Source organism: Protobothrops mucrosquamatus, unplaced genomic scaffold (assembly GCF_001527695.2).
Source record: "Protobothrops mucrosquamatus isolate PMUCROS unplaced genomic scaffold, P.Mucros_1.0 scaffold1915, whole genome shotgun sequence".
Lineage (NCBI taxonomy): Eukaryota > Metazoa > Chordata > Lepidosauria > Squamata > Viperidae > Protobothrops > Protobothrops mucrosquamatus.
Genome location: NW_015388039.1, coordinates 146227 through 160362, shown reverse-complemented (window position 1 = coordinate 160362; position 14136 = coordinate 146227). Strand labels below are relative to the sequence as shown.

The following is a 14136-nucleotide window of genomic DNA, read 5'->3' as shown; positions in this document are numbered from 1 at the left end:
CCCCCAGACATGGCGGGTCCTGACCTAAGGGGAACCTCCCCCCCCCTCCCACCCACCCTGGATCCCCCTAAAAATTTGTTAAAACACCCCTGTAAAAAAGTTCTCAGATTGGCCAATTTAGCTAATTTTTTGTCTGTAGCTGCTGCATGCCACCTCTCGGGGTTCCACACCCCATCCTCATGCTTAATACATGATAAAGTTTTATCTACAGTCTTAAAAGATTTTAAAAGATTCAGCATTTTTGTCACCAACTGCACATAGAATTAGCTGACAAGCTGCATGCGGTCCTGTAGGACCTGCAAAAGACTCCATCTGAGCTACTAAAGACAATATCCCAGAATTGCATTTCCTTAGATAGTTTCTTAGCTGCCATAATTTTTTACATTTACATAGCCTCAAAAATTAATTCTCTCTTAGCTAGTAAGGAAGTTTGCATTTTCACAAAGGCATAATTATTCTGTGTCTAGACTTTATATTTTAATTTCTTTTCTTAACTCCCTGCTACAAATGGGCTATTTGCCTGCCAAGGTATACCAGACATATATCTGTTCTATGCCAGGTGGTCTCATTTTCTTTTTTTTTATCAAGCACGGACCAATGAAATGAAGCATGTAATAATACTGTATGATAATCAATTTTAGCATATTTTAATAGCCTTACAAATTACAGAACACTTAAGCATAATTAGAGTCTCTTTCTTAAATGGGTTCCCTTAAAAGATAGTTATAGAAACAAACTCCCATAAGGGAGGGGGGGAAAATGTGCCTTGTATGCTGTCACAGCCTCAGAAAGCAAATGTCGTGGTGAGAACCTTTGTGCCTTTTATTTTCTAGGTTAACCAGCTGATGAGAAAGTGTTGGGTACACGATCCTGGTGAGAGGACAACTTTTCACAATCTGATCCAAGGCTTTGAAACACTCATTACGAAGTTATAATCTCACATTTTTATACTGTTACTGTTAAATATTTTTAAAAAGACGGCCTGTTGCTACGTTTTGTAATTTTGCAATTCAGTAATGCCCTATTCCTTTTTGCTTGGAAATAAAGAGTTTGCTACTCAGTCAGCCCAAGCAGCAAAAGCATTCAGTGCTTGGCAGTTGACATCTGTGGGATGGCCAGAACTGTTCTATTCCGTTCATTTTAGGTTCTAACTGGTGAAAATAGGATTGGTCTGTGCAACATATGAATGCTATCAGAATTTTTAAAAGAAAGCAGAAGTTTTGTCAGAATAATGGCCTTAAAGTATGCTGCATGTTACATTACTTCTTCATGAAAATGTATATTATGCAAAAATGCTAATACTGTTTTTGCCAGAAGAGCCATACAAATATTCCTATCCACCGAGAAGACATATATGGATCTGTAATCTTCATATTCAGTTATCCACCTAACTGAGTAGGATACTTTTGAAGTCAACTTAAAAGTGGAAAAATTTATATCATATTATGGATACTTACTATTCATAGGAAGAAATTGGAAGAAATTACTGTAAAGCATACTGTTGGGAATTCACTAGTTATGTCCCAGCCTATTTCTTTTTGTATATTGTGTATTTGTAAACTTGTTTCCTGTATGCTTGGTGCCACCCAGCCTGATCACGTGTATAGAGCCAAGACCTCCGCTAGTAATTCATCCCGAAGACATTGTTTGATGTTTTCATTTATTTACTTCCCTTTAAATGGAAAACTATGAGAATGGTCTGTTTAAATTTGTCATTTTTGGATGGGGGAAGAATGTTAGATTAAGATATTTGGGCCATCGCCAAATGGCAATGATTGCTCCTTTTACTATCAGGGGAAATTTCCAAATGAAACACTCATGCAACTTTGATTTTTATTTTTTTTTATACAGTAGGTCTTATGCAGAATGCAGGATTTTTATATACCCACCTTTTATATGTGAGGCAAATAGATAAATGGAAAAGCATTATGTCAATATTGAAGTGACACACCGCATGCCTGATAATATTTTTTAATAAACGTCATGAGACAAATCAACAAACTAAGCAGCTAGCCAGAGGAGTGACTTGTGTGTATCTTCAATTCTGAATTGCAATGCCCCTTCTGCACAAGGATGTTGCCACAGACAAAATATAATACAATACATTGTTCACCAATAATGTATGTATTTTACCCGCAGTTTATAAAGGAAATAGAACTTTACAGTTCTATTACAGAAAGGCTTTTAATTTCATTGGTCAATTCTAAGTAGACTTAACCCAATCCGTTGACTCTAACTAAACCTGATCCCTTCTATATTTTGAATTGAAGGAAAATGGCAATATGCATATACATGAAAAGGAGTCATGATACTGGATTTACCAGATTGTCCTTTTCACCGTCAATTCACAAGTATTTTTTAGGTTAAAAGAAAAATAGGGCATTCTTCTTTAAAAGGAAGCTATTCTTTCCTAAAATAAAACGTTGCATTTACAGAGTAATTCTGTAAGATTTGTAATAATGTAAAATGTAATTTTAATCCTAACCCATCTTTCAAATTGCCTGTTCTTTTATGTAATCTATAAATATTCTATATGCACTTTGTTATTCTTTATTAAAAAAAACTTCTTGATTTTATCCAGGAATGTTCATCCATTTTTTAAAAATGTTCTAAATAAAGACTTTGTGCTCAAACCTGTACTTGGCGTGCTTTGAAATGATTGATTCATCTTAGCCATTTTTGTGTTTGTCATCTTCATGTCCATTTCCCTGATAGCTGCTCATTATAGGGGCCCCCAAATAATGACTCATTGGGCTGTGTAACAACCTCAGAAAGAACACACTAAAAAAGATTATGACTGTGCATACCAACTTGAATGCCTACAGTTGGTTAATTATGGCCAAACAAAGCATAGGATTTTTTCTTAAAAAGTGTTTCTTAGAAGCCACTGGGGCAAGGGTGCACTATTTCATAAAGAACTGTTGGATGTTAAATATTTGGTCTACTATTGGATACCTGCTGGAAATTCAGTCTAGTTCTACTGGCACGATAGCTCAGCAATTAAGACTGGGCTTATCGGCTGGAAAACCAAGAGCCCGGGTTCGATACCTGAGCGTCGCATGACTGGGTTGCCTCCCATCCTTGCACTATCTCTGGCAACCTAGCAGTTCGAAAGCATGCAGATGTAACTAGATAAATAGGTACCACTTCAGTGGGAAGGTAACCGTGCACCATGATGCCATATTGTCCACATGACCTCGGAAATGTCTTTGGACAGTACCGGCTCAATGGCCCTTGAAATGGAGATGAACACTGCCTCCTAGAGTCAGAAATGACTAGCAGAGTAAAATCTGCAGGGACTTCTTTATCTTACAAAGTACAGGACTTCTGTGCAGAACTTCACCTCCCTGTATGTATACAAAGAAGCCTTTTATAAAGCTTCCCACAATTAAATTAAGGAAGGGCGTATTGTTTGAGCTTGTATGGGCAAATGGAGGAGACACTAATTAATTGGGGTTTTTTTTGCATTTCTACTGGGTTTTTTTCTATTCAAGTCTAGCATATGTCTAAAAGTTGCAATCTGAGGGCACAGACAAAGTAATTATTCATGCTGCTGTGATATATTCACAGAACTATAATATTAAAGTTGTGGACGAAGTCATTGAACTTTTGCACTCCTCCCATTCCTTACTATAGGCATACATTGAGGAGGTTCACTTTGTAAACCAGCTATAGGACTGTCACTTGATAAAGATATAATCAGAAAATACAATCTTATCATAATTGCTTATTTCCTAAATTTCTGTAACATTATTGCAGGTTAAAAAAAGTTGACTGGTTGCCCAATGTGTACATTCTTCAGCTGATTTAACCTCGTCCTATATGAGCGAGGTGGACTAAATTATATAGGCTTGTAAGAACATTAACTTGCCCGTTTTTGAAGAGTTTGATTAGTCAAAAGGTAATGGAAATGTAATGAGACCAATACATAAATATAGTGGGTCCAATTAAGGTTGCACTATACATGCTGCCAAAAGTGTCTGCCTTCTTCCAGGAGCATACAACCAAAACCCATTACTTAGTGTTAAAATATGACACTTAGGTCTAATTCTACAGAACAGCTGCTTGCTGCAATAAAGCTGCCATTGAACTCAGTGGCACAACTCCAATAAACATTTCAATCAAATTTAAATACACTTAATTTTTTATGGGTAAAGCCATATTACAGTTCTCAATACTGTGAGCACACAGTAGTAAAGAAGCCTGTTTCAAATACATTTTTACTCACAAGAAAAGTAAACCAGTTAGAAAGCATATCAACAGAAGCATTTCATGTATGTACAAAGTATTACTTCTGGGGAGCGTCCCCACAAATGGTCAAAAAAGTGTGACAACAAAGAGTTTCCAAGTTGGAAGTGAGATAAATCAGGTGTCTGCAAGAACAATCTGGAACGCATATTCATTTAATTAAATGCAAGTGACTAATATAAATTCAGCTCCAACTGGATATTAAATATTCATACACGCTAAATTTGAACATGTGTTTAAATATTGTCTAGATTTCGTATGTATAACTCTAAAGGCCAACATCTACAGATGTAAATCTAATATCAGTCCTTCATTTCCACAGAAACTTTGTCATACATACTTTATATTTCAACAATATTATTTTCAGTACATGTGTATCTTGACTTTTTTTTTTAACTTACTGCTAGGAGAGTTGTCTTGATATTATTTACATTTGAAAGTTATAAATCTAAACTCAATCATCTCAATAATAGTGTATCATTATTATTGTGAAACAGACAACAGAATGAAACATGAATCCTCTTCAACCAAGGACCTTAAGTCATCAAAGAGATTTCTTGTAACATCACTGACCAGCATTATTGCTTTTTAAGGGTATCAATGCAGTTTCTCAGCAAGACTGTAGGAAAGTTCTATTATTTCATTGCCTTGAGAGTAGCTCTCACACCATAACATTGCTGTCCTTTTAAAACACATATTAAACGTATTTAAACCCAAACAACAACAACAAAATTAAATCTGGAAGACAAGAGCCTCTTCCCCATACCATTTTCCTTATCAAAACTAATTTCTGCAATACTATTGCACATGTTATCTACAATATACATTAAAGGATAACAGTGGCAAGAATGCCACAAGAAGTGATTTTGATTTCAATTAGATAGAAATCTTAATAGACACGTTTTCTTTTAAGGTACAATTTTGTATAATGCACTCCAGAGCCCTGAGGGTGTGGGCCAACATACTCCACTGGATTGTCTTCTGGATTTGTGATGAGGTATGAAGAGCTCCGCTTTTCATTTTTTACTGGAGTCATCTAAGGATTATAAAAAGTCAGTCATAGTAATGTGCATAGTAATGTGTCAATCATAGTAAAGTCAAACCTAGAGCAGGGCTTTTCAACCAGTGGTACGGGTACCACCTGTGGTACATTGGCACCTGGTAGGTGGTACGCGACCATCCTAGAAAATTGGTAGCAGGGGAGGGGAATGAGCTGAACCGGCAACTGATTCATATTTATGACGGTCACAGTGTCCCAGGGTCATGTGAAGTGACCAAAATCTGCTGCAACCACGCAGCAGAGGAGGGGGGAATAAAAATCAAACATCCCCCACCCCACCCCCACTGTCAATCCTCAACAGAAATGCTTACAACAATGAAAACCTCGGACAGGAGGAAGAGCGCGGCCGGGCGGGCAGGCAGGTGTCTTGCTCGGCTGTGGCTTGGGGCACTTTTTTCAGTGCCATTGTAACTTTGAACAGTCACTAAGCGAACTGTTGTAAGTTGAAGACTACCTGTACTTTATCACTTTTTTCCTTTTTTTTTTTTTTGGTCATCAGGTTTTTGACACCTTACTAGGTGGTACTCGGATGCTGCCATAGCGTAAAAGTGGCACAATGGGTGAAAAGGTTGAAAAGCTCTGACCTAGAGAATGCTGAATTTGATGTTTGATAAACTCTAACCATGGTCCACACAAGAAAATGATCTTAACAGATATAAATGGTTTCAGAATTTTATTTCCCTGGGTTATGTATTCCTGGATGGAGTTGTATAAAAGTATTCTTGCAGGTGGAAAAGAAATCTATCTGCAGTTTCCAATGCTGCCCCTTCTAGGATATTGGCTTTAAAGAAGCTGCTAATTTTTTTAGAGCAGGACTACATGAGGCAGGTGAAACCCTGACTACAGGAGACCTAAGTTGATTCCAATTTCATGGTTACTCTGAAAAAGTTCCATTATTAAAATAACAAAGACAAATAGCATTCACAGCAACTCTAATAAATTAGCACTATCTCAGAACACTTAATGATAACACAAGATCTCAACTGAGGATACATAACTGTTCAAAACGTAGGATCTTATATATTGTAGTAAAGAGGAAAAAAAACAAATTATAGCAGATTAAACTCTGCCCTACTTATCCTTCAATGCATCTCAACATGTTATAGGACTTTGGAAACTCTGGATTGTAACTATCTAAATCAGTGGTTCTCAACCTTTTTAATGCTGCGACCCCAACTGGTCACAAGTTGAGGACTACCCAACCGGTCATAAGTCAAGGACTTTCCCTGCCTGGGAGTGCCGTGCATGCGTGGTTTCGCCCCCTGCGCCGGCCGAGGCGTAGCTGGCAAGCGGCAGATACGGAGCAGGCCGACCACCAGCTGGCCCAGCCCAAGGGAGGTAAGGCACCCACCGGAAAAGGGGGAAAAAAATGGCGGACAGCCTTGCTTGGCGACCCCCGTGAAATGGTAGATCGACCCCAAATGGGGTCCCAACCCACAGGTTGAGAACCACTGATCTAAATGTTGCTCGTGTTTAATGCATTCTGTACTTTTATGCTCCATCAGAAATATTTCTTACCTTCAGGGGATTTTGGGGTGTAAATGGCAAGGCGCTTGGATGAAAGAATCCTTGGGCTGCAGCATAATATGAAGGCATAACCTGTAAATAGGTACCATAATCACCATAAACTCCTCCAGTGGGTTCCTACAGAACAAAACAGAAAAAGAAAAATGTGGGTTAAAAAGCTGATAACCAATTAAGAAATCAAATTGCAAGAAATTAATAACAAATTTTTCAGAAAGATTGGTATATCTCTAGCATAATACTTAGAGAATGGAGTAGAGGAGTTTTAGTCTTGAGTTTCTCTTGCTTCTAAAGTTCACTAGTTAACTTGCTACATCGCTACAGCCTAATGTGTAATAGCACTGTTGTAAAGATAAAGTAGCTACATATAGTAGGCACTGCCTTAAATTCCCACTAGACAACGTATCATCTTTGTCTTTGTTGGCCTTCTTCTTTCCATATATACTGTAGGCATCTGCCATTTCCTCTCCCCTCATGACAGGAAGGGATAGTCCTGGTGAAGGCTCCTCCGCTTCCTTAGCTGACCTATGGAACTGTCTGCTACTTTGCTGGGGAAGGGGTAACAAAGGGAGCTGTGAACTCCAAGGAAACCTGCACCCCTGCTCCACATTCCTTCTCTCTCCAGGGAGGAACAGGGTTCACCTTTTGCCAGCACAATCCAGCCAGCCCTACCGCACCAGCAGCCATCTCAGTCACTCCCTCATCCTTTCTCTTTCCACATATAATATAGATTTGTGTCATTTCCCCTCCCCTCAGGAGAGTACTACTACTACTACTACTACTACTACTACTACTACTACTAACCATGGAACTGCCTACATTTTGCTGGAGAGAGGTGGGAAAAGGCAGCTGTGGACCATATGGAAAACTGCACCCTTTCACTCTACTCTGTCCCCAAAAGGCAACTTCATTCCACGGAAGAATAGGACTCATCTGTCAACCACCAGCATCTCTTATTTTGCCTGTAGGAATCCGAATCATTCCCTTGTTCTTCCTCACTAGCCATTCAGAGATTTCAAACTTCAGTTCCAAAGCAGTCTTGCTGCCAGCTGATTGGGTGCAAGGGCCAGAGGAAGGCAGGAATGTGAGCAGATATAAATTTTTCCCATCTTCCTTTGCGCCATGGAACCTATGGGTTTCTGGGAAGTGTAATCAGAAAGCGGCTGCAACCTTGCCAAATTTCAGTCCCAGGGGGGGTCAAGCATCCAGGCTTTTGGATGCATTCTGCAAGTTAGCCTGAGGTACTTTGATTAAAAAAATGTTTGTTTCTCAAGCATGCACTGTTTCACCCAAATGAAGGGGTATAAAGTATCAAACATGAGAGTTTTAGTGGTATATAGCTAGGAAAAGCACAATATAAAAATAAAGTCTAGGTGACAGAAATATACTGGATGTAATCTCCAAAAGCAAAGCTTTTCCAGGAATCTGTCGCAACAAGTTTCACTAGAAATCTATTCATTCTTAATTATACCCTGACTTTGGAATGTCAATTCACTCTGTAAGAGATTAGCTCTGAGTTTCTAGAAGCTGCAAGTTATGCAAAATTGGCAGATAAGCCAATTTTGCCTGATATCTGATCCCTGATCCACATGGTGAAAGTAGAATAAACTCAAACTCTGGACAAGTCATCCTATCCCTATAGTAAAAGACATTCTCCGGAGATTCTACTGCTACTCTCTACACCAGAGGTCCCCAACCTTTTGGGCACCAGGGACTGGTTCCATGGAGAAAGGTTTTTCCACGGACCGGAGTGGTTTTGTGTGCTGCCTGCATCCCATGGATGGGGCTTTGCTTGTTTGTGCGGATCGGTTGTTGGCATGCCACGGCCCGGTACCAATCCACGGACCCGGGGGTTGGGGACCTCTGTTCTACACAATCCCTTACAAGAAGATGGGAAATGTTGCCCAGAGCAGAGCTGCTGCTTTCCTAGGACAAAACAGAGATTTAATTCCTTGATTCTTTGGGTAGTGTTTGGGAAGGCTCCAGTCAAACTCTAAAGAGTAGTTACTGTAGACAATATAGAGCTAAATGGACAATGTAATGTAAGGCTATTTTCTGATAAATCATGTGAAAAATTCAGTGAAGCATGAAAAAGGATTGCCAAAAAGACCCAACAGAGCACATATACAAGAAAATGAAAACACAGGTTTGCAACTTGAAGTGTTATTTATGCATAAATTATAATAGTACACAGCCTTGCTTCCCACCTCATACTCTGGGGAAAAACTCCTCTGAATTAAATTTCTTTCTAGACTACAGCCAAAATTATAAAGTTTGCAGAACAATGCATCAGCACTTTTTACTCCTGCCTCCCCACCAAATTCCGAAGCCAATTCTGAACAATTTCTTGTTACCCAAAGAGAAGCAGGTTGGAAATGAAGCATGGGACACGGATCTGCTTGACTTCTATGGGTGTCCATTCCTACAGAATATTTGGTCCAGGTGAATTTGATTGTAATAGGAAGAAAAAAAATAACAATGGGCTGCTTCTTTGAGCATATATAAAATCAGAAAATGAAAATAACAAAACCGTACCTAATTTTTAAAAGAAAGATACTATAATTGAAAAGCAGGATATAAACCGAGCGAATAAACAAATGAAACAAACTTACATCTGAGCCACTGTTTTCTAAATCTCCTGCTTTAGTTTGAATGCTATGGTACGCCTGAGCATACTGCTGATACCACTGCTGGACTGAATCCTACAAAAGGCAAAAGCATTTTTTTTTTCCATAATTATTATTTTGCCAATTGTATGACACCAAAAGAGTACACGTTTTTGCAAACCAGTTACCCCAATTCAGTCTTGTCTCATTTAAAGCAAAAAAGCAATATTTAGATTACATTTCATATAAATCAATACATAATCAAAATGGTAGCCACAAATTCTTTTTTGCCAAATGATATCAAACTTCCAATATAACTTTCAAGACTGCCAGGTTATTTTTATAAGTAGCGGTATGCAGGCCATTCTCTAGGGGCTTTGCTAACTAGAGAGTACTAGCTTCAACTTACAGTACAGTATAGTGCAGGGGTAGGCAACCTCGGCTCTTTTATGACTCATGGACTTCAACTCCCAGAATTCCTGAGTCAGCATAGCTGACTCAGGAATTCTGGGAGTTGAAGTCAATGAGTCATAAAAGAGCCGAGGTTGCCTACCCCTGGATAGTGGTTAAGATTAGAAATTGGGGGACCATGCTTTCTAGTCCTGCCTTGGTGTATTTGGGCCAATCTCTATCTCTCAACCCTAGGAAGGAGACAATGGCAATCCATTTCTGAAAAATCTTGCCAAGAAAACTTCAGGGATTTGTCCAGGAGGTCTCCGAGAACCAGACCGTATTGAACGGAAAAAACAAACAACTCTTCCACTAAGGAAGAGTTTGCTTGATCTGTTTTTATGGTTAATGTTATGCCTTTTTTAAAAAATCCTGTATTAAAATTGGCCTTTAATACAAGGCTCTATTTGGTTAATTATACCAAGATTTCCCTAAGCAGCATGTTATGAGTTGCTTTATATAATCAGCAATTTGTGCTTTTTTTTATAATAATGCCACATAATACAAATACTTGTTGTGTGTTTGAGAAGTAGTTTGGGAATATTGGATATTTCATAGGTCAGTGATGGCGAACCTTTTAGAGACCGAGTGCCCAAACTGCAACCCAAAACCCACTTATGTATCGTCGGGTGCCGGGTGGGTGTGGCCCATTGGGTGGGTGTGGCCCATTGGGTGGGCGTGGCTGCAATCAATCAATTCCAACGTTGCGAGATCTTTCTTTTTTCTGCGAGAGGTTGAAATTGATTGATTGATTGAACCTTTTTTTTTTTTTTGCGGAGGCCTAAAGCAAAAAGGTTTTATAAAACCCAGCTGAAGGCCTGGGACTGGGGTGACGGCGTGTGTGCCCACAGAGAGGGCTCTGCGTGCCACCTGTGGCATGCGTGCCATAGGTTCGCCACTACAGTCATAGGTCAAAGGAGAAGGCATCCCAACAAATTTAAAATATCCAGAATCTGGAATCATTGGCCTAGATTAAATAAGAATGAGCCTTCCTTGGGTTTTTCTTGGGATTAGAAGAAGATAATTTCAAATATCATCCAGCCAAATCAGCTCCTTTTACCAAGGCTGTTCATGGTTTTTATGCATGCCACAGATATATTACACATCAGTGACAGAAAATTCTCGTGGAAGCAATGATGGTTATAGCTCTGGAGCTGATTCCAAGGGTGCTAATAGTTGCGACATACCATTTGAAGACCATCTGCCTCGCTATGCTTCTAAATCATACAATCGTTTCTTATAGCTGTTGGAAACGGGATTCCAAATTTGTATAAGTTACCTGCACACTTTGTTTCTTCTTCTACACAACCTACAGAGAGGTGCTATTAAATTAACAGCTAACAGCTCTTGACAGCCAAAAGAAACAGGCGCACTATACCAAGTATGATCTCTAATTTGCAGATTATTTAATTTCTTATTCTCATGAATTCACTATCAGAACTCTTTTGAATATTAGTACCATATGGTTACAGTATGTTTTTTTTCCAGGACAACAATATCACTCACTATTTACTTGTATTCCAGTTCTTAGCACTGGAAATATGACTTTTTCTGCAAATCTTGCTGATTGATGTTTCTCAATTATCATCAGTCTGGAGAACTAATGCTTTCACAAGAATATATTGTCATCAGCTGCAGTGACATTATATATCTTTCACATACCTGTGTATAATCACTGTATTGTCGTGAGTAGTTAAAAGAGTTTTCCAGTGCATGCTGTGGTGTGTTTCCCTGAGCATTTACACTGTTGACTGAGTTACTTGCAACTACAGATTGTGACTTAGTATTATTAGCTTTGTTGGGGACTGCTCCTAAAGGAAGAAATTATAATTTATTACTAATTATAACAAGGTATAAGTAGTTTTAAACACATTTGCTTCCCCCAAAGGCCCTTATAGGTACACAGTACAATATTAAATAAATTCGTAACAGAACAAAGGCATAGAGCTATTCTTTTTAAAACAAAATAAAATAAGGCACTAAGAAGCATACAGTGATATCTCAGTACTTGACTGCTTCAAAACTCGTCAAATTTGGTATTCGATGCATTTTGAAGCAAAAAATGTTGTCCTTGTTTGTTTGGAACGATTAAAAAAGGGGGATAGCCGTAGAGAACAGACAGGAAGTCAGCCATGCTGAAAAGGTCACTGCAAAAGAGGGTGACAGTGCAAGAGAGGGAGGACAGGAAGTCAGCCATACTGGGAAGGTTGCTGACATAGGAATAGGGACAAACAGGAAGTCTTTCCCAGCTGAAACAAAAGGTCATGTGGTAAATCAGGTGATTTGTTTGGCACTCGTCATTTTTAGTACTCGTTGCACCTCCTGGAACCAATTAACAATGAGTATCAAGGTACCACTGTAATTTAAAGGACTTAATCTCAGCTACACTCTCTCAGCCCTATTCTGGGAATTGTAAAACAAATTATCTACTAACAAACACTGGACACGTATAGTAGATTATGGCCCATACTCTTCAATAATGAGACCATCCTGCAGTGGATTGTATGATAATCAGCAGCAACAGTGGATTTTTTTATTGTAAACTCTTCTTAAAGGCAAGTTCCAGATTTAAATTATACCAAACAATATAATTGTATTATCTGCAAGTATTATAATCTCTTTGACCCCTCCCTGCTTACCTGAAAAAGACATAGAAGGCAGAACACTTGCCAAGTTCAAGTAGGGATTTGTGCTGAGGTGTATTTCCTTAGGAGGTTCTCCAAGTAGAGAGGTTTGATTTTTGGAACAACTCTATAAAACAGATACATTTCATCACATAACTACAGCTGAAGTACGAAGTGATTTTCCATTAGAAAACCTCTCAAGTAACTAACTAGAAGTACCATTACAATGTTTAATTCTTTTTTATTTATCTATAAATTTATCCATTCTTTTTAAAGGATAACACAATAATTACCACTTTAGACACACACACACACACACAAAAACTTATCTGTGCTAAAAAGTCATTATATGTTCAAGCTCTTGCTTACGTACATGACATTGTTTTAGCTATTCTCACATATAATATAAATGCCTGTATGGTTTTTGTGATTTTTTTTCCTGAGTCTTCTATTCTGCTTTTTTTATGTGGCATGACATATCAAATTTGTGTTATCTCTCTCTTCCTGTACATAGAGATATTGCTTTAAAAGCTTGGAAGCCAGAAGGGCAAACTCTGTCTAAGCTGAATTGTTGGTATGCAACAATCAACTCATGTCTCTTTCTTTTAGACAACAAAAATGTAGCATTCTTTTTTGTTATACTGAATAGGAGGCAGGATATTTTCAACTGAAGGAAACTAGTCTAGGAGCCAATACAGAATATAACCTTTCCTTCTTAAAGGCAAAATGAATGACTAAATAATCATCTTTACTGTCTTAAAGTAACCTTAAATCAGACTGGTAAAACCAGATTAGCCAGTTAACCTAAAGGCTGGGAGACAGATCTTTATCTGCCAAACTACTAAAAGGAAAACAGGCAAGTATATTAACTATACTCTTTTCTGAGCCATATCAAAGCAATATCTCTATGTACAGGAAGAGGGAGATAACACAAATTTGCTATGGCATTAAGATTATGTTATGCCACCTAAAAAAGCAGAATAGTAAAGAGGAAATGGAAGCTGCCTGGAACAGAATGAAAAAGTTTACATTACAAACATTGTGCAAAGTTATGATAATGGAAAGCATTAAAAAGTTTGCGAAGTAAAAGAAGATAGGAAAAATGGATATAAGAGAATAAATGCTGCTGTTGCAGAAAAAAAATGATGAAATGCTGTAAAATAGAGGTGTGTACAAAACAAACACATCGTGGCATGGAAGTCTGAACAAGTTATTCTGGATGAACTGAGGTTCAGCTGAACTAAAACTGACCTTTTAAAAGATACTGGCAGCAGCATGTATGTTATAAACAATGAGTGTTTACTGAAAGAAGCAACAATGTTTGACTAGTCCTCCTGCTTTATTACAGCATGTATGTAGGTATGGGTGTGTATATGCCATCTTTTATCTGTCCTTTTTATGTTTTATTGATTTGATTGAAATTTCTTTGTCTGATTGTCACCCAGAGCCATTGAGATCTGGGCAGCATACAAGTTTAATCAATTATTATCTGTTCACAACATGGAGTCACAGCTGCTAGTCCTTTAATTGGTGTGACTCTTTATTTGCATCAAGTTCTTCCCAATAATAATTTAATAATAAATTATGTGTGGGTAATTCACAGTTAGATTTACAGTATAAGACT

General features: G+C 38.2%; 2 protein-coding genes across 2 annotated transcripts in view; one reads left to right on the top strand and one right to left on the bottom strand.

Annotated features, from left to right (window-relative positions):
• JAK1 (Janus kinase 1) overlaps positions 1-2637 on the top strand; it is a 61516-nt gene extending 58879 nt beyond the window's left edge. The window contains exon 26 of the mRNA XM_015823569.1: positions 834-2637. Within this exon, the coding sequence (XP_015679055.1) occupies positions 834-935 (102 nt within the window). The 3' untranslated portion in view covers positions 936-2637. The remainder of the gene's footprint in view (positions 1-833) is intronic.
• Positions 2638-3305: 668 nt separating this feature from the next.
• The window catches only part of RAVER2 (ribonucleoprotein, PTB binding 2), a gene marked incomplete at its 5' end in the record, with an annotated part of 47370 nt that continues 36539 nt past the window's right edge, over positions 3306-14136 (bottom strand). The window contains 5 exons of the mRNA XM_029285595.1: positions 3306-5284; positions 6827-6952; positions 9445-9534; positions 11551-11699; positions 12528-12639. Of these exons, the coding sequence (XP_029141428.1) occupies positions 5138-5284; positions 6827-6952; positions 9445-9534; positions 11551-11699; positions 12528-12639 (624 nt within the window). The remainder of the gene's footprint in view (positions 5285-6826; positions 6953-9444; positions 9535-11550; positions 11700-12527; positions 12640-14136) is intronic.